The 19841-nt window shown below is 58.9% G+C and overlaps 2 protein-coding genes across 5 annotated transcripts in view; one reads left to right on the forward strand and one right to left on the reverse strand.

The window, feature by feature from the left end:
- Nucleotides 1–435: 435 nt before the first annotated feature.
- ZDHHC4 (zinc finger DHHC-type palmitoyltransferase 4) lies at nt 436–8170 on the reverse strand. Its single transcript, XM_064389967.1, has 7 exons — nt 7798–8170; nt 7059–7189; nt 4441–4514; nt 3215–3393; nt 3004–3129; nt 1975–2219; nt 436–736 (listed from the first exon to the last, which is right to left on the reverse strand). The coding sequence occupies exons 1-7, from the start codon at nt 8018–8020 to the stop codon at nt 452–454; spliced, it is 1263 nt and encodes a 420-aa protein (XP_064246037.1). The 5' UTR covers nt 8021–8170; the 3' UTR covers nt 436–451.
- Nucleotides 8171–8285: 115 nt separating this feature from the next.
- The window catches only part of GRID2IP (Grid2 interacting protein), a 39258-nt gene continuing 27702 nt past the window's right edge, over nt 8286–19841 (forward strand). For 2 of the 4 annotated variants that reach the window (XM_064389944.1, XM_064389945.1), the window contains exons 1-3: nt 8286–8420; nt 12814–13433; nt 15991–16145. In XM_064389944.1, the coding sequence (XP_064246014.1) occupies nt 12822–13433; nt 15991–16145 (767 nt within the window). In that variant the 5' untranslated portion in view covers nt 8286–8420; nt 12814–12821. Of the gene's footprint in view, nt 8421–12813; nt 13434–15990; nt 16146–18440; nt 19217–19841 lie in introns of those variants that run through there. The other 2 variants (XM_064389946.1, XM_064389948.1) reach the window with 1 other exon arrangement.

Genomic DNA, 19841 nt, shown 5'->3' on the forward strand with positions numbered 1-19841 from the left:
AAGGAGAGGAGAATTTAATTTCCTTCCTGAAGTTAGTGCTTCAAAGGTCAGTAGGACATGGTTTCTGCAGGTAAGACCCTGCCAGAAGTCATTCTTTCAGCTCAATCCACACAAGCTGCTGTAGTCATTGTTAACAGTCATGGCTTAATTGTTTCCCAAAGAAAGATACAAAAAGAGGCTGCTCCCTCAAAATTGACAGGAGCTCTGTGTTAGCCCTTGCCAGAGGTAAAGATTCACTTTGGGAAGATGGACAAATCCCTGTGCAGGGGCCAGGACTGGGCTGGCCTGAGTCCCACTGAGGGAGGGAGCTCCAGTGCTGCTCTGCTGAGGCACCAATGTGTGAATTCTGCAGTAATCCTGTTCCAAAATCTGCCTGGGGCAGCCAAGCCCAGTGCTGAACTCCAGTCTTAGAAAACATTTAAAAATGCCCAGAGAAACACTAACAATATCTTCATGTTTTCTTCTTCCTTTCCAGCACGGTGGGAGGGTTAAAGATTTCCTTCAAATTCCTCCAGATGCCTTTGGAATAAATGTTTCTGTAGACGAGGGGTCTGGCTTGAGGCTGCGAGGGGAGATGGGGGGAGCCCCCCAGCCTTCGGGATTTGCACCATTCATTGGTGGTCTGGTTGGTGAGGGCCAAGTACAGGCTGAAGGTGCAGTATCCCCCCAGCACGAGGGTGAGCAGGATGACGAACCCCAGCATGAAGACAATCCTGGGGAAAGTCAAGAAAAGGTGCTGCAGAGAGAGAGAGGAGTGAGTTAGAACGTGGGAGGGCTGAATCCCATGGGCACAGCAGGGCCCAGCTGGAGTGCACATCCCTTGCATGTGGAACTGTGCATTCCAGGGTGCTGTGTCCTGCTTGGGCACCTCCACCCAGGCACCTCAGGGACTCTCAGCTGTTTCCTGAACTTCACTACAGCAGCTGATCACTGGAATGGAAATTCCATCTCTGTGAACCTGAGCTGCCGAGTGACAGATCCTGCAGACAGGAGGCTGTAGGATGGGAAGTGCTGTGAGAAAAACACCCCATTCCCAAAGTATTCAGCAGTGGCAGTTTTCTAAATCTAGTTATATGTGTGAAACAGCTAAAACCCTGCAGACTGTCCCCAAACCCTGCAATCTGTCCCAAACCCTGCAGTCTGTCCCAAACCCTGCAGTCTGTCCCAGACCCTGCAGTCTGTTCCCAAACCCTGCAGTCTGTCCCAAAACCCTGCAGTCTATGTCAAAACTGTCTGTCCCAAACCCTGCAGTCTGTCCCAAACCCTGCAGTTTATCCCAAAACCCTTCAGTCTGTCCCCAACCCTGCAGTCTATGTCAAAACTCTGTCTGTCCCAAATCCTTCAGTCTGTCCCCAAACCCTGCAGTCTGTCCCCAAACCCTGCAGACTGTCCCAAACCCTTCAGTCTGTCCCAAACCCTGCAGTGTGTCCCAAACCCTGCAGTCTGTCCCAAACCCTGCAGTGTGTCCCAAACCCTTCAGTCTATCCCAAACCCTGCAGTCTGTCACAAACCCTTCAGTCTGTCCCAAACCCTGCAGTCTGTCCCAAACCCTGCAGTGTGTCCCAAACCCTGCAGTCTGTCCCAAAACTCTGTCTGTCCCAAACCCTGCAGTCTGTCCCCAAACCCTTCAGTCTGTCCCAAACCCTACAGTCTGTCCCCAAAACCTGCAGTGTGTCCCAAACCCTTCAGTCTATCCCAAAACCCTTCAGTCTGTCCCAAACCCTGCAGTGTGTCCCAAAACTCTGTCTGTCCCAAACCCTGCAGTCTGTCCCAAACCCTGCAGTCTGTCCCAAACCCTTCAGTCTGTCCCAAACCCTTCAGTCTGTCCCAAATCCCACAGTCTGTCCCAAACCCTGCAGTGTGTCCCAAACCCTTCAGTCTGTCCCAAACCCTGCAGTCTGTCCCAAACCCTGCAGTCTGTCCTGTGCTGGGGGAACAGGACGTTGTTCAGTGCCGGACAGAACACAGACTGACCTGCACGAGGAGGGGGATGTCCACGGGGTGCTCCTGGCCCTGGCCATCGCGGTAGGTGCCGTGCAGGGCGCTGGAGAGCAGCAGCAGCTGGGCGAGCAGGGCAGCAGTGACAGCAGCCAGGGCGGCGGCGGTGGCCGCCAGGGACAGCAGGTACAGCAGGAAGGCGCCGGCGTTGCGCGCCCCGATGCAGTTGTTCACCCACACACAGTGGTGGTCAAAGCGGTGCACGCACGCCCTGCACACGCCTCCAGGGGCAGGGGCAAAACGAGAGCCTTGGCACTTTGTTCTGCAGTAAGTGGTTTGATCTTTATGCTTTTTTTTTTTTTTTTTAAGATGAAAATATGTGGGAGTTGCAGTCAGGGTTTAGCTGACTGCAACCTTGAATAAATTCAATTGTGTGTCCTAAGAAAAACAATATATTTTGTTTCCTCTTTTATTCACCGAGACTGCAGCTCCAAGACTTTGTCTGACAGTACTGCCAGGCAAAGCACCTGGAAGGCAGAGATGAGAGCTCCCACCTCTATTCTAGGTGATAAAAAGAGGTGGTGGACTTATCCCTGGCAGTGCTCCAGGTCAGGCTGGCAGGCCTTGGAGCACCCTGGGCCAGTGGAAGGTGTCCCTGCCCCTGGCAGGGGGTGACATGAGATGGGCTTTAAAGATCCCTCCCAGCCCAAACCATTACAGGACTCTGTGACTGTGAAACAGAAAATCCTGATCTGAGGTCCTGGCAGGTGACAATTTCTCATTTATAATAATTTCTCATTTATAATTCCAGCTGCTCACAAGCTCAGCTGTTCCTGACCCTGAATTATCCCTCAGGACTGGTAAATTCTGTGAGCAGAAACAGCACCCAGCCAGCTCCAGGGATGGGCAAATGCAGCTGGGACCTGGGACCCCAGGAACACAAGCACAGCCCTGTGAGCACTGAGCTGGTAACAGCACAGCTGTGGTGGCAGCTGCAGCTCCTGGAGGAGGATGCCCTTGGGAAGGTCCTACTGCCACGGTAATGGAGGAATTTCAGATCCTTACTGCAGTGCTTGGACCGGGCTGGTTTCTGCACGGCGCACGTGGGACACACGAGGCCTCTCTGAAACAGCACCCCATCATAGGCATAAACCTCAGCCAGGGATGCAGCGTTGGATTTCGTTACCGTGCCTGCCAAAGAGGCGAGAAAAAGAACTCAAACATGGCATTTGTAGCACTTTTTTTCTCTTTTCAAAGAGCACGAGTGTGATCTGACCTGGGTCGGCCCGGGAGCAGAGCAGGAAGCAGCCCAGGTTGGCAGCCAGCAGCAGGTAGGGCAGGAGCAGCAGCAGGAGGGGGAACTGCAGCTCCCAGCAGTACCCAAACACCTCGCAGGTGTACTCCCCAAACACTGCAGCCTGCAGGGCCACGTGCAGCACCACAAACAAACAGCTCCTGCCGAGGAAAGGGGACAGCAGTTAATACCAGCATCCTGATTAACAGGTCAAGTACACTCAGAGGTGATCAAAGACTTTCCAAATGCAGGGAGACGCCTCTTTTAGGTTTTCAGGCCAGCTTGGATTGCATATTAATAGTGTTTTCTCCATCCACTGGCTTCTCCTTCTCTTCTTCCCACATATACTCCTTTAAATATGTCAGCTAAATTCCCTGCTTTATTCACATGTCCTTTGGATGTTTTTTCCCTGTCAGTACAAAGTCTTATAATCCCTTGCTGCTGACAAAATATGCCACAGCAACGGGCCACAAAACATTCTGCCAGAAGACATTTGCTACTCTGAAAGCAAAGAAAAAGCCCAAAAAATAATCTTTAAAACTCCACAATAATAAAACCAGCTGTCAGGAAATAAGGGTGGCAGGAGGTGGGCAGTGAGCACCAGTTCCAGAGTGTGTGCAGAATCCCAGCACCTCTGACAGTGTTAGAGCAGGCACAGAACCAGCCCAGCACAGCTGCAGATTCACAGCCCCGAGGTCACTGTCACAGCGAGCTGCTGTCCCCAGGGAAAAGGTATTTAAATCCTTCCTGAGGCACCAGAGTTCACAGACACACAGAATCCACCTGGATGCAGGGGCAGCTCCCCCTCAGCCACCTGGACAGCCAGGCTGCTGGACTGAGGCTGATGGGATTGCAGGCAGAGGATGGAGGCTGGGACAGTCTGACTCCATCTGCAGCTGCCACAGAGGCTGGGGTAATTCCTGTGGGGCTGCAGCATCCCAGCAGGGTCACCAACATCTGTTACTGGCCACGTTATCCTCATTTGTCAATGTGTTCAAACATTCCAGGGCACCCCTCCCAAACAAGGAGCAGGGGAGGCAGAGACAGCAGCGTGGCAAAGCTCAGAGGGAATCTGTAACCCCTGCCAGGCACCCCAATGGACACAGAATGCCTCAGGGTAATACTGAGAGCTCTGACGGTGGCAGGAGATCCCAACAGCAACCAGGAATCAGGGTAAAAAGGAATGGCAAAGCATGGAAGGGCAATACCTCGTGTGGAAGAGCCTGTGCAGGGCCCGCTGTGCCACCCTCTGCAGCTGCCGGGGGAGCACCAGTGACAGCACCTGAGGACATGAAGCTCTGTGTCACCCGGCCATCCCTGCTGCTCAGATTTCACTGCCAAGTCCCTCACCCTCAGCTCTGGAGCTGCACAGCCCCAGCACTGGGCAGCAGGATCCTTTTCAGGGGCTTCCCACCACAGAATCAAAGGTGGGAGAGACCTCCATGCAGTCCAGCCATAACACAGAACCACAGAAGGCTGGACAAGGCTTCACACCCCTCGAGTCCCAGCTGTGACAGATCCCCACCTTGTCCCAGCCCAGAGCTCTCAGTGCCACCTGCAGTCCCTCCCTGGACACCCCCAGGGATGGGGACCCCAAACCTCCCCGGGCAGCTCCCGCGCCTGAGCCCCCTCTCCATGAGGAGGGAAGAGAGGCAGGAATGCTGCCGGGGTTTTCCACAGGGGAATGAGGTTCCATGCCCCTGGGAGCCCCCCAGGCCCAAGCAAACGTATCTGGGTTAATGTGTGAAAGTTCTAAGGAGCTTAGGGTGGGTTAAGCAGGGGATAGAACTGAGCAATTCCCCAGCCACAATATGCTCCATCAGCCCATCTGACAGACAGGGGAGATAAGCGAAGGGATAAAGCTGGTGGCTTCCAGAAAAGAGAGGGAAAAAACCCCCACGAGCCACCAAACCCCAAAAATGCAGTTTGTGCAGCCCCAGCCCGATGGCTCCGTGTCCAATTGTCCTTTCCAGCAGAGCCTGCCCTGCTGAAGGAGCTGCCCTGCTCAGGGAGGGGCTCCCTGGGGCAGGGACGAGCCCCAGGGATCGCTGCTCCGAGTGACAATCTCTATAGCAACACAGGAATTACAGAGGCTGTGCCTATTTCTAGCTGACACGGAGGGAAAAATATGCAGTGAGAGCTTCTTGCCTCAGATGTGAAAGACCAGCAGGCAACAAGCATATGTGGAGCTGAGAAGATGCTAAATATTTTGGTGCGAACTGCTGCGTCGCAGCTCGGCGGCTCGAGGGACGAGTGTTTGCAAAAATAAAGATTTTTTTTTTCAAGTGTGCTGCAAGAGGAAACCAAACCCAGCAAAAAGAACCTGCAGGAAACCTCAGCACTCTGCAGGGTAGTGCCAAGTGCCCTGAGCTGCTCCCCCATGGCCCCTCCAGGCCCTTCCCCACCCCCTGCCCATCCCCTGGATGCTCTCTAAGGGCTTCAGACCCTGCTGATATTCTGGGGTTTGCATTGCTCCTTATCTTAAAATAATTTATCTTGTAATAATTTACCTTGTATTGTGACCTTGCACTCAGCATTGCCTGTATTTATATCCCAGGTAAAATATTGATTATATCCACATATATTTATTTCCCAGGCACAAGTATTGACTGGATTCCTCCAGACAGTGGCTTCATACCACAGCAGGAATTTAATTGCTGCTGTTTAAACACTTCATAGCAGCAGCTATTAAGATATGGGGGGAAAAAAAATCAATTTCTCTGCACAGTGTGTCTATAAACCAAAAGGAAGTATAATACCAGTAATAAAAAAAGTCTGTCTGAACTCCTGTGAACAGCATTAAACATAATTTACAATTTAAGTGATAATTCTCTCATCCTTTACCTTCCAGAAATATTACACCATTTTTTTTCCCCTTTTCATTCAGACACAGCCCAACAGACAGAAAAATGAACTGGTGCTTTCCCAATTCCCCATTTTCACAACAAAATGCCAATTCTTAATCCTCTTTTAAAGCTCCTCATTCCTGCTCCATTCTTAGAGAACAAGAGCCCGCAGCATTAGTACACACATTAAAGAGCTTTCCCTCAAATATCTGCCACCACTTATAATTCTCTCCCGATTTTAATCCTCAAACATCCCCCACCTTTTCCCTCTTGATGACAGCAGCAATTCCACAAAACTGCAAATTCCTGTTTAATTTTTCCAAGCTGTGCTGTGGTGTTAGTGAAGAAGGCACTCCTGGCGTGGTGAGAAGCTCCATCCTCACCCCAGGCAGGGACAGCAGCTGGCAGACCCAAGGGATTTGTACTGCCTACTTGGGCAGGGTTTAACCATCTCAAAGGAAGTGCACTTCCACTTCTAGCTCACTTCCTTGAGAGCAGGCATTAAAACAGGGTGAAATATCTATATCTATATCATCTATATCTATCCATATCTATATCTATATCTATATCTATATCTATATCTATATCTATATCTATATCTATCTATATCTATATCTATATCTATATCTATATCTATCTATAGATATCTATCTATAGATATAGATACAGATATAGATATAGATATAGATATAGATCTATCTATATCTATAGATCTATATCTATATCTATAGATAGATTAGATATAGATATAGATATAGATATATAGATATAGATATAGATATATGGATATGGATATGGATATGGATATAGATATAGATATATAGATATGGATATGGATATAGATATAGATATAGATAGATACAGATATAGATAATTTTTTTTTGAGAGCAAATGTAGCAGTCACACTAATTTTAGCACAACCAAGCAGGGCAGATGGGCAGCAGGGAGCTGCAGGCTCCCCTGGAGGCGCAGTGCTTTACCTGGCCGGCCCTGCTGGCACTCCTGCTGAGGAAGCTGTCCCTCCTCCCCGAGCACAGGCACAGCAGGGCACTGAGCGCGAGCACGGAGCACAGGTACACCAGGAAGAGCGTCAGGAAGTCCATCCCGAGCCCTGGAATGGAGAGGAGAGGCTGCTGGAGCCCTGGGTGCCCGTCCTGCAGCAGAGGCTGGCATTGCCTGAGGCCAGGGATGGAGGCACCGAGGGAGATGCTTGGTGCAGCTCTGAAACAGAAACACGCAATCCCCACATCCTTTCGGCTGGAAATTCCCATCCTGTAGGCTGGAAAAAGCCTCCCAGCCCACGGAGCCCCAGCTGTGCCCATGCCCACCTTGTCCCCAGCCCAGAGCTCAGTGCCACCTCCAGGAATTCCTGGGACACTCCAGGGACGGGCACCCCAAACCCACCTGGGCAGTTCCAGTGCCTGAGCAGCCTTTCCATGGGGAAATTCCTGCTGTGCCCACCCTGCCCCTCCCCTGGCCCAGCCTGGGGCCGTTCCCTCTCCTCCTGTCCCTGTTTCCTGGGATAAGACCCCAAATCCCCCCAGGATAGGACCCCAAATCCCCCCGGCTCTCCCCTCCGGGCAGGAGCTGCGCAGAGCCAGACATCCCTCCTGCTCCCCGTTTTCCTCCAGGCCAGCCCCTCCCCAGCTCCCTCGGGATGTCCCCAGCCCCTCCCGGCCCCGCTCCCTTCCCTGGCCGCGCCGCAGCCCCGGGGCTCACCGGGGCCGGCCCCGAGCAGCCGCGGCCCGGCGGAAGCGGCGCCGCTCCGGCTCCCGGTGCTGCCAGCGCCCTCCGGCGCCCCGGCGGGAGCGGGGCACAGCCGCCGAGCCGAGGAGGAGCACAGCCGTGGAAACACCCTCGGAACGAGCCCGCAGCCCCGGCGGTGCCGCAACCCGCAGCCCCGGGCCGGTGATGCGCTGCCTCCGTCCCCCCGCTGTGCCATCCTCAGCAACCGCCAGAAATTCCCGCAGCCTGAGGGAGTTTTTGTTGGAGCCCCCAAAGCAGAATTCCCGTGCCTTCCCGGGGCTGGGAGCACGATGTTCCCCGGTCCCCCGGTCCCGCCGTGCCCAGGCGCGGGGCTCGCTGCCCCGGTGCCGGTCTCACCCGGGCCGGGCTGAGCTCCGCACCCGGAGCGCTCCCGGCTCAGCCCGGCCCTGCGGGGCTGACAGCTGAAACCGCCGGGGCCGATCGGGTTACGGGCCTGCCTGCCTGGAAGCTGCCAGAGAAACGCTCCGGGGGCGGCCGCGCCGCCATCCCAAGGCTCCCAAAGGCTCCCAAGGGCTGGGATGGTTTTCCCGGCTCCGGGGCCCGCTGTGCCGCTGGCTGCAGCTCGGACAGCACAGGTAAGCCTTCCAGGGATGCCCCAGGGGCTTCGGCCAAAGAGGAGAAGAATCGTCGTGGTGGGAGGCAGGAGAGGAGCTTGAGTTTCAGGAAGAGTCTTTTTTTTTTCCCTTGGTAAGCTCAGTGCACCAAACAGGACATGAGAGGGAGAAATGCAGCCAAAATATTCCCGGGGCACAGCTGTCTTGGAGTGCAGCCCAACACATTGGGTCTTGATGGAGGATGGAGGGAAAAAACATTTCCCCCAACCTGCTGAGACCGCAGAATTTCTGCAGGTACAGAAACAGCTCGGCTCGGTCACTGGATGGCACAGAAGGGGCTGGGGTGGGCACCAGGGGGTTTATCTGTGGGGGACAGGCAGGGGGTGTGTGCCACGGTCCCTGGGCACAGCCAGGCCAGGAGCTGCAGGGAGGGCACTGGGACTGGCACCAGCACTGGGACTGGCACCAGCACTGGGACTGGCACCAGCAGTGCCCACTCTGGGTGCCCTCACAGGCTGTGCTCAAGGACAAGCAGCCAGCAAAGAGCTGGGCAGAGGCTGAGACTCAGAGGGGTGAAGCTCGCTCAGTCCAAGCACTGAAAATCACTCAGAAAATCTCATCTGGCCAAAGCCTGGCAGAAGGTTTTAATGGAAGGCACATCCATTCACTCGGGATCCCAGAACTCAGCTCTTTCGAGGATTAACATTTGCTGTCAGTGTTTAAAGGGCTCAAGTCAGTTAAAAATGGAGGGAAAAGAGGCAATTACCTCACTGGCTGAACAACAACAACAACAAAAGGGAATTAATTGCAGTTTTAACTGTTTGGGCAGGGAATGGCAACAGAGATGCTGAGTTTGTAGGAGCTGTGTGTGTCAGTGCCAGCTCAGGGGGACAGATGCCCCAAAGCCCCGGGATTGCTCAGAAGGAGATTTGTGCAGCAGAACCTGCCAGAAAGGAGCTGCAGGGGACAGGAGGAGCAGGAGGAGGAGGAAGGAGTGGGTTTCAATCCCCTGAGGCAGTGACATGACCACAGAGGTCCCGAGAAGGAGGAAAACCCCGCAGCTCTCGTTGCCCAGCCCCATGCCAGCTGTGCCAGCTGTGCCAGCTGTCCGGGGAGGTTTCCCAGCCCATCCATCGCTGCCGGCAGCACGGCCGTGCCGGAGCCGAGGGGGGCGATCACGGCGTGGTCCAGGGAGAGGTGCAGACCCCCCTCCCGCTGGAGCCGCGGCAGGACGTGTAATTCCCTGAAACCTCTTAGCGTGCTAAGCCCCGGCATCCCTCGGTGCCGGGGAAGCCGAGGAGAAAATCAGAAATAGCAGCTTAAGGGACAGTCGGTGACAGAGCGGGGGGCTCTGCGGCCAAACGCTCCCTGCTCCCCCTGCCGGGACCCCTCATCCCCTCATGGAGCAGCCCTGGGACAGCTCTGCTGCCTGGGACAGCTCTGCTGGCTGGGGACAGTTCTGCTGCCTGGGACAGCTCTGCTCCCTGGGGACAGCTCTGCTGCCTGGGACAGCTCTGCTCCCTGGGGACAGCTCTGCTGCCTGGGGACAGCTCTGCTGGCTGGGACAGCTCTGCTCCCTGGGGACAGCTCTGCTCCCTGGGGACAGCTCTCCTGCCTGGGACAGCTCTGCTGGCTGGGGACAGCTCTGCTGGGTGGGACAGCTCTGCTCCCTGGGGACAGCTCTGCTCCCTGGGGACAGCTCTCCTGCCTGGGACAGCTCTGCTCCCTGGGGACAGCTCTGCTGCCTGGGGACAGCTCTGCTCCCTGGGGACAGCTCTGCTGCCTGGGGACAGCTCTGCTGGCTGGGACAGCTCTGCTCCCTGGGGACAGCTCTGCTCCCTGGGGACAGCTCTCCTGCCTGGGACAGCTCTGCTCCCTGGGGACAGCTCTCCTGCCTGGGGACAGCTCTGCTGCCTGGGGACAGCTCTGCTGCCTGGGACAGCTCTGCTGCCTGGGGACAGCTCTGCTGCCTGGGACAGCTCTGCTGCCTGGGGACAGCTCTGCTGCCTGGGACAGCTCTGCTCCCTGGGGACAGCTCTGCTCCCTGGGGACAGCTCTGCTGCCTGGGGACAGCTCTGCTGGCTGGGACAGCTCTGCTGCCTGGGACAGCTCTGCTCCCTGGGGACAGCTCTCCTGCCTGGGGACAGCTCTCCTGCCTGGGACAGCTCTGCTGGCTGGGACAGCTCTGCTCCCTGGGGACAGCTCTCCTGCCTGGGGACAGCTCTCCTGCCTGGGACAGCTCTGCTGGCTGGGACAGCTCTGCTCCCTGGGGACAGCTCTCCTGCCTGGGGACAGCTCTGCTCCCTGGGGACAGCTCTCCTGCCTGGGACAGCTCTGCTGGCTGGGACAGCTCTGCTCCCTGGGGACAGCTCTGCTCCCTGGGGACAGCTCTCCTGCCTGGGACAGCTCTGCTCCCTGGGGACAGCTCTGCTCCCTGGGGACAGCTCTCCTGGTGAGCCCCAAAGCCCTGGACCCCCAAATCCCTGCAGCAAAGCAGGTGGGGGCTGCAGTCCCAGCCCCTCGGTGTGTCGCTCACCGTGCCGGGGTCCCGGCTGGCCCCGCTGGCCCCGGCGCTGGCCCCGCTCTCCGCACGGCGCTGTCGCTTCGCATTTGCCCTGCGGGAGGAGGATTTCCCTCCCCGGGCACTAATCTGTTTTCCCTCCTTGCAGCTCCTAATTCCCCCCAGATCTGCAGGCTCAGGTCAGCGCCAGGCTCAGCCAGGACGAGCACGGCAATTAGTCTGCCAGCGCCCCTCTGTGCGCTGGAAATAAAGTTAATTAGGAAAGGAAAAGGCCAGGATGACCTTAGCGCGTGTGTGGCGCTGAGCTGGAGCGCCTGGCAGGGCGCAGGCTCCCGTGAGAAGGCCGGGAAGGGGCAGCCACCCCCTGCCCGCCCTGTCCCGGTGCCACGGCAGCCGTTCCACCGGCCCGGAGCCACCCCCAGCCCCGGGGGCTGCAGGAGAGCGGGGGAGCCGGGAAGATGCTCCCAGGAGCCCTGCGGGTACACGGGAAGCGCTTCCCGGGGTGATGGAGGAGAGCCAGGAGAGCTCCGAGCGCTCGGTGGGGCAGAGCTGAGAGCCCCCGGCGGGCCCGATGGAATTCTGTAAGTGCCGAGGGCCGGGGAGGTGGAAGGGTGCAGAGCCCGGGCTTCCCCCTGGGCCCGTCCCAGGGCTCGCTGGGCTCCTCCTGGGGCTCTCAGAATTCCCGCTGGGGCTGTCAGAATTCCCGCTGGGGCTGTCAGAATTCCCGCTGGGGCTGTCAGAACTCCTGCCCAGCAGCCCCAGGGCTGGGGTTTTGTCGCAGGTGGGTTCATCCCGCCCCTGCCAGGCTTGCCCCGAGCTCCACCCTCAGCTCTCCCCCTCTGAGTCTCAGTCTCTGGAAGATGATTTGCCCAGGTGAAATTGTCTGGGTTTCATTTTTGTAAGTGCTTAATGCGTGTTCGGTGACACGGATGGAGCAAACACGGGGGTAAAAAGCACCTTCACAGACAGCTGAGATCAAGCACAGAGGAAAACCAGATAGGAATTACTTCAGTGAGAGTCAGCGGGCAGTGCAGGCACTCACACATCGCACAGAACGGGAGGGTGGGGAGGGACCTGGCAGGGTCATCTGGGCAGCACAGCTCGGAGAGGGCATCCGAGGGCATCCGAGGGCACCGTGCCCATCAGCCAGCCGGCTTCACCTCGGGCAAAGGCGACTCCTGCAGATGTTCAGATGTGCCCGATGTCTCCTGGAGCATCCGTGGAGCCAGTCCAAACCCTTCACGGGAACCACAAACCAGCCCTGCTGAAAGCTTTCTCCTGCCATTTCGGGGTGCTGCCATCAGGGCAGTTCAGACATGGGACTGAGAGGGCACAGAAGTGATCCTGGGAGGGCTGAGAGGATCTGGCAAATTCGAATGGATTTACAGTAATTTTGTAGTGGCAAACAGCTAAAATACTGAGCGTTGAGAAGGGCTGGTTAAAACCAAGCTGGTTTAAGTCCTTGGATCACGTACTCATTAATGTATGAGAAATTCATCATGTCTCTGACTTTCATCATGTCAGAGAAATGAACTAATCTTTTTGATAGGCAAATAAATACAAGGAGATGCCTAAGTGAGGCTCCTGGGGAAGGGGCAGGCGGGTGCCCCAGGTGAGACCAGGGCTGTGCCAGGTCACATCTGAGTGCCACGTGTAGCCCCAACCTTCCCAGCCAACGTGGCCTCCTCGGTGACACTGCCAGCAGCCAAAGACAGAGTAAAAGCTGCTATTTTCAGGAGATCTAGAGGAAATTCAGGCTTTTGGGGCACGGTGAGGGGGACACAGCACACGCTGTAATCCCCCACCCCATGGGCCCCACACGGCACCTACAGGAGCAACTCCAAAGGGTGGAAAACCCATCCCAACTCCTCTCTTTCCCTCCTTCTTTTCCAGTCGCAGCCATGCCGGCAACCAACCAGGGCTGGCCCGAGTCCTTCGGGTTCCGGATCGGCGGCTCGGGGCCGTGCTACATCCTCTGGGTGCAGGAGGGCAGCAGCGCGGCGCTGGCGGGGCTGCGCCCGGGGGACGAGGTGCTGGAGATCGAGGGCCAGCCCGTGTCCTCGCTGGGCTGCCAGGCGCTGCTGGGGCTGGCCCGGCGCTGCCGCAACGTGCCCCCGAGCATCGGCGTGGTGTCGCGGCTGCAGCACGCCAGCATCCCCCCCGGGCCGCGGGGGGGCTTCGGCTTCGAGCTGGCGAGCGAGAGCCCCCCGCGCGTGGGCAGCGTGAGCCCCGAGTCGCCGGCCGCGGCCTGCGGGCTGCAGCCCGGGGATTACCTGCTGCAGGTGGACGGCAGCCCCGTGGCGCTGCCGGAGGCGGCGGCAGCGCTCGTGGGGTCGTGCCGAGGGAGGACCCTGCGCCTGGCACTGCTGCGGCCACAGCGCGGGGACACGCCTGGGGACACGGCTGGGGACACGGCTAGTGACACCATCCATGACACCGCCCGGGACCCCGGGGCCAGCGGCGGCTCCGCCCGCCGGGACAGGAGGCAGAAGGCGCAGGAGTTCAGCAGGAAGGTGAGGCCGGGGTGTGCGGTGAGGGGTCGGGGCGCTGGGCACCCCCTGTGCCCAGCGGGGTTGGGGATTGTCGCCGCCAGCCTTGGCACGCTGCGGGGGAATGGTCCCGGCTTGGCCACGGGGCTGGGGTGCAGATCTGGGGCATGACAACCCGAGAGAAGGGTCTGGTCATTGCCTGGGGGACAGATGGGCGCTGCAAAGGGCTTGAGAGTCCCTGGGGATGACCCCAAGTTCTCGTTCCCTGGCACTGTGAGAGGTGGAGAGACCCACAGGGCAGGTCCTGCTCTGCTGCGTGCCCGGGTGTCCCTTCAAAGCCTGAGCCCGTCACCCCGCAGACATTTGAGTTCTTATTTTGTTGCAAAAGGGAAAACATCAACGCGATTACATCTTCATTGTGCTCCTGAAAGCTTCCTAGTGGGTATTTTACCAAACACCTCGCCTTGCGCTAATTATAAATTTGATCACAGTTGTTTTTTTTTCAATCTTTCTCATTTCCATTTCAAAGTAGCCTTTTAAAATGCTGTTATGAAAATACCCAGGCTGGTAGGGCTTTTTTTTTTTTTTTTTTTTATTCCGAGTTAATAAAGGAAGAAGACATCATAAAGAGATTTGTGGGTATCAGGCGAATCCCCTCAGTCAGCTTCTCCATTAAAGATTCACGAATACCCACCGAGGTTTGGATTCATGGGCGTGGGAAACAGATACCTGCTGATTGCAGGAGATAAACGAGGAGGGAATGTGACTGTCTCTGAAGTCACATTAAGCCGAGTAAAAGATTCCTGGACGATGACAGGACAGCAATTCTGTAGCGGTGCTGTGAGCAGCCCACGGGGACCGCTGTCCCCTCCCTCCCCAGCCCACGGAGCCACCTGGGCCAGCTCCAGCCGGCGTGGGCACAGGCAGGAGCACAGCGCTGCTGGAGCCCAGCTCAGCTGGCAGAAGCCTCTCCAGAGGGAATTCACAGCGCAGATGTTTGGAGTGGCTTCAGTTTCTCTGTGCTGCAGAAAATGCTGAACCAGGGGGGGTTTTACCCCTCCTCTTCTCGGTGCTGTGAGCACCCGGGGGCTGCTGCCTGCCCAGGGTGAGGCTGGAGGGCTCAGGGGGTTTGTGTTTGACACTGCACCGCCCACGGGTCACCTTGGCCCTGCCTCCTTCGTCTGGGAGAGCCCCAGGCTGAATCGCCTGCCTGGCAGGGAGTGGTGGCCCTGTCAGTGGCACCGGGCAGGGCTGGGCCGTGTCCCGGTGTCCTGGGGAGCCAGGGAGGTGCTGACAGTCTCAGTTCCAGGGCAGTGCCTTCTCTTGCCCCCTGTGTGCTCAGGGGACCGCCTGAGGGCTGGCAGCACCCCCGTGGTGGTGGGGTCCCCATCCCTGGAGGTGTCCAAGGAGAGGCTGGACGTGGCACTCCGGGCTCTGGGCTGGGTGAGGAGGTGGGGACCGGGCTCAGCTGGGACTCGAGGACCTGGGAGGCCTCTTCCAGCTGAAACGATTTGTGATTCTGCGATTCCCACCCACCAAGCCCTGCAATCCCGGCCCAGGCAGAGATTTCACAGCATCCCTCTGGGATCCACCCCCCAGGAGCACCGCGGTGTGTCAGCGTGAGCTGGCCCTGGGGACCGTGAGCCCAGGGGACACTGCTGCGGCTGCCCCACTTTGGGTAACCTTGAAGTGCTGCTGCTGCCGGCAGCCAGCAGCACCAGGGGGCTCTGCCGGGCTCCTGGTGCCGGTGTCAGCCTCCCTGGGGAGCTGCCAAGTGGGACAACACCTGGAGAAACGGCTCTTCCCCTTCCCCAGGCAGGTGATGCCCGCGGCTCCCTGGCAGTGCCAGCACGGGGGTGCACACAGAGCTCTGCCCACACCCCCAGTGCCCAGGGGAGGGTGAGGGGCTCCTCTCCCCTCCCTGCAGGCAAACCTGCTGGCAGCACAAAGAATCACCTTCAGGAAACCCCAGGTACCGAGAGGTGTCACTGGGAGTTCTGCATCCCACTCCGGGTGAGGAACCAGCTCCCACTGCCAAGGACAGGGGGCAACCCCCCAGAGTGGGAGGAGGTGAATAAGGAGGGTCCCCTGAAGGGTAATTGGTAATCAACGGTAATTAACTAATACTCTGCCTGTCCCAGCTGGAGAGGATGGGGCAGAGGCTGGCAGCTGTCAGTGCTGACCCAGGGCTGGCACTCACCCTCCTGTTCTGTGCCCCGGTGCCCAGGGCAGACAGAGCTGCCCAGAGGGATCAGGGAGTGAAGCACAAAGCACGAACAGCTCCAAAAGCCCATTGCAGCTTCCCCTGTCAGCAGGCTCCAGCCTGATCCCACCCAGGCTGAGAGCCAGCAGAATTTTGGGAATTTGGGGTCACAGCGCTGCTCTGGTGGAGTGTTGGGACAGCCCAGCAGCTGCAGGGCCACGTGTGGGAGCAGAGCAGTGTGTGGTGGGCTGGCTCTGCAGTGTCCCCCTGTCCCTGCGTGGCTCCCTCTGCCCTGGCTGGGCAGGGAGTGGGACACAGGAGTGCCCTGCTCCACGCCCTCCTGCTCAGTGCCCCTCTCCTCCCCTGTGCCACATGCAGGTGGACGCCATCCTGGGGGAGCAGCCGGAGCTGAAGGAGAAGCTGTTCACCGTGCTGAAGCAGTACGCTGCCCAGAGGAGGGTGGAGAGCCTGGCCCATGCCCTGGGCATGCTGCTCACCCACGAGTCCCACCAGCACCTCATCCACAGCATCAGGTACAGGGGCACCTGGCGCTGCCCTGTGGCACCAACCACGGCCTCCTGTGCCAGCTGCTGAGCTGGGAGGGTCCTGGGGAAGGGCTGGGATGGTCCTGGAGGAAGGGTTGGGAGGATCCTGCAGGGAAGGGTTGGGAGGATCCTGGAGGAAGGGATGGGATGATGCTGAAGGGAAGGGTTAGGAGGATCCTGCAGGGGAGGGCTGGGAGGGTCCTGCAGGGAAGGGTTGGGAGGATCCTGCAGGGAAGGGCTGGGAGGATCCTGAAGGGAAGATGCCAACCAACTTTCCAAGGGACAGCTGAGCCAAGCTTGGTGGCACTTAGCCCAGCACCCCTGTGCCCTCCTGCCCAGGGTGTGTGGGGGGGGCCTGCTCCCACTGCTCTGCCTGCAGCAGGGGATGTGGCTCCCATTCTTGGCTCTGATGTGGATGGGAGATGGGATTAGCCGCAGAGGCACTGGAGATTCTCCAGAAGCTTGGCCAGAAAATAATCTGAGTTCTGCAGGGTGAGAGCTGGTGTGGGTGAGGGCTTAGCCAGCGCTGCCAGCAGCTCTGGCAGGGGGGGCCTGGGGGTCTCTGCTGGGGCTCAGGGTCCCTGGCACCTCTGGAGCCCCAGTGCCAGGGCAGCGAGGCCAGAGCTGGGCTGGAGCTGGTGCTGGCCCGGGACACGTGGTGGGATTACAGCCAGGCTGAGACCATGGCCATTAGGGAATCAGGTCTCCATCTGGCCTCGCTCCGGGCCCAGCTTTCCAATTGCTGCTTTAATCAGAGGAATTGTAAGATATTACAGTTTCCATAACAACGTCCCCGTGCGGGGTCTGCTCTGACCCACCGTGGTGGGGGGGTGGCTCGGGGCCCTGGCCATGCAGCGTCCCCCTGCCATGCTGTCACTGCTCTGGGTCCCCCAGAGCCCTGCCCACCTGGGGACAGCAGGCACAGAGCCCTGCAGGTGCAGGGGGCACAGTCAGCTGCCCGCAGTCACCTTGCCCAGGTGCCCGTGTCCAGCCTGTCCTGTGCCATTGAGCGTTCTGGAGGGACCCGACCTGCCAACAGCTGGGGCTGGGGGAGGGATGGATGGCACCGAGCCAGGCCTGAACCATCACTTCAAACTGAATCACAAAATAAGCCCCCAGCACTCACAATTCGGGAGAATTCTTTCCCCCAGCAAGATCCCTGAAAATGCCTCAAACGCCTCGGGTACCCCCCTGCCACCATCCCTGGGGAATTACACGGGATTACCTCCCCTCACACAGGGGATTTCAGTAAGTGTCCAAATCTTCTTCCGGACCCAAGCCCCTCTGTGGGGGGCACAGCAGGGTCCCCCCAGGCTGTCCCTGTCCCAGCAATCCCTGTGTCAGTGAGCAGAGCGTGGCTGGACCCGGGGCTGCCATCCTGAGCTTGCCCTGTGCCCAGCCTGTGATGCCAGGGGCAGCAGCACCTCATGGCTCCCCAAAACAGGGTCAAACCCCCTGATTGCCCCCTGCCCCTGTGTGAAAGGTGAATGCCAGGCCTGGGCCAAGGGGCGCCGTGGATCTGGCAGCTAATCTGGCTTTAATGGAAATGAAATATTTAGCTCGGGCAAAAGATTTACCGTCTAATCTTAATGAAATGAAGGCAAGAGAATAAACAGAAGAGGTGCCTTGGAGAGCAGGTTTCCCAGCTGTGGGTGCTGGGGCAGTGCCAGGCGTGTTGCTGTGCCTGATCCTGGGGTCTCTCCCACGGCTTGGCTGCCAAGGAAGGGCTGTCCCTGCTTTTGCTGCCCCTGTTTTGGTGTCCCTGCTTTGCTGTCCCTGCCTTTGCTGTCCCTGCCTTTGCTGCCCCTGCTTTTGCTGCCCCTGCTTTTGCTGTCCCTGTTTTGCTGTCCCTGCTTTGCTGTCCCTGTTTTGCTGTCCCTGCCTTTGCTGTCCCTGCCTTTGCTGTCCCTGCTTTGCTGCCCCTGCAGGCGGTGAGCAGCTCCCAGGAGCTGTGCACTCCGGCTGCTGTGAACTCCTGGGTGATTCCGGCCGGTTCAGGCTGTCCCTGCCTGAGGAGGGGTCTGTGCCCTGGAGCAGCACCCGGGGCTGGGAGGGCAGGGGGGTCCTGCAGGGGCTGGCCCGGTTCCAGCGCTGCCTGGGGGTGGGTGCAGTGTGGGGGTGCTGCTGTGGCTGTCGTGCTGTCCCGGGACACGGGGCAGCCACCCCGGGCACTGACGGGGGTGCAGTCTGGAGCCCTCAGGCCTGAGCCAGCGAGTGTCCTGGGGCTTGTCCTGTGGGATCATCCAGGGGGCACTTGGCACCTCGGGAGTGCCCACGGCGCATCCCTTGAGGCCGTGCCCAGCTCTGCTCTCTTTCCACCCGAGGCGGGGACAGCCCCGTGATCTCATCCATGTGCTCACCGGGAGGAGAGGAGCCCTCGGAGTGGGGATGAGCCTCTCCTCCCCAGGATGGCCGTGCCACTGGCCAGGGCTGCGGTGGATGCCGGCTGAGGGGTCCCCGCCGTGCTCCGTGCCCCGGGCAGGCGGCGGAGCCCTGGCACGGTGGTGGCGGGCTGTGTGTGCCCGTGTGTGCCCTGGCACGCAGGGCCAGCCGCCGCTCCGTCCCCGTCTCCCACTGACCCTCGCGCCGGCCTGATTGGATCTTCCCTCTGCACCAGCTGTGTTTATCTCTGTGCTGTTGCTGCTGCCGGCTGTCCCCTGCTGTCCCCTTCCCTCTGGCCCCCCCTGCGAAGTGCTGCGGCTCAGCGGAGCCCCAGACCCCGGCTCAGCGCACGGATCCTCCCGGGGCTGCCGCCGCCCCTCCTCTGCCCTCCAGCCGGCCTTTCCCACTATTGGATTTTTTTTTTCCACCCCTCTTTCTTTTTATCTCCAATGGATTTCATCCCATTTGCCCAGTATTAAGCTCCTGCAGATTTTAATTTGCTGACATTTTTTTCATCTGCTTGGCTGTGGAGAGCGGGGATAATGCACGTGCTGCGCGGGTCCTCCCCGCTCCCATCGCTGCCCATATGGCTGATGTGTGCGGGCAAAGTGCACAGCTCTAGCTCTGCCCGGGGATGCTGAGATCCGGCTGCCGGGGGGGAAGATGAGCTGCCTCGGGTGAGTAACCAGCGCACCTTTCCCGGCACTGAGGGAAACGGGTTTAAATCACGTTCCTCCTGGAACGCGGCAGCCCCTGGCACCGCGGAAACGAGGTGTGCTGGAAGTTAATTAACTCTTAGCATCCTTATTGCCTCGGAGCTGCTCCGCTCGAGGGATCCGCCAGGCGGGGGAGGGAGGCTCTAATTTGGGTTATGCCATCACCTGCGACACCAGAGCGAGGGGCTTGTCCCCTCTGCCCCCCGCCGGGCCCCCGGGCCGGGGCTGGCCGGGATGGGTTATCTGGGGCCGGCCGGGATGGGTTATTTGGGGCCGGCCGGGATGGGTTATTTGGGGCCGGCCGGGATGGGTTATCTGGGGCCGGCCGGGATGGGTTATTTGGGGCTGGCCGGGATGGGTTATTTGGGGCCGGCCGGGATGGGTTATCTGGGGCCGGCCGGGATGGGTTATTTGGGGCCGGCCGGGATGGGTTATCTGGGGCCGGCCGGGATGGGTTATCTGGGGCCGGCCGGGATGGGTTATTTGGGGCCGGCCGGGATGGGTTACCTGGGGCCGGCCGCGGTCTCGGGGGTCCCGTCCCTCGGTGCTGCTCTGGTTTCTGAGCCGGTTCCAAAGCGGGCACAGC

This window comes from Passer domesticus, chromosome 15 (assembly GCF_036417665.1).
Source record: "Passer domesticus isolate bPasDom1 chromosome 15, bPasDom1.hap1, whole genome shotgun sequence".
Lineage (NCBI taxonomy): Eukaryota > Metazoa > Chordata > Aves > Passeriformes > Passeridae > Passer > Passer domesticus.

Bases quoted from the DNA above. Each gene is read 5' to 3' on its own strand.
- ZDHHC4 (XM_064389967.1), bottom strand. From the start codon at position 8,020: ATGGCACAGCGGGGGGACGGAGGCAGCGCATCACCGGCCCGGGGCTGC. The intron at 3,394-4,440 runs GTATTGCCCTTC...TTTCCTCGGCAG, and splicing joins CACAGGCTCTTCCACACGAG to GAGCTGTTTGTTTGTGGTGC. The intron at 3,130-3,214 runs GTCAGATCACAC...CCTCTTTGGCAG, and splicing joins CTGCTCCCGGGCCGACCCAG to GCACGGTAACGAAATCCAAC.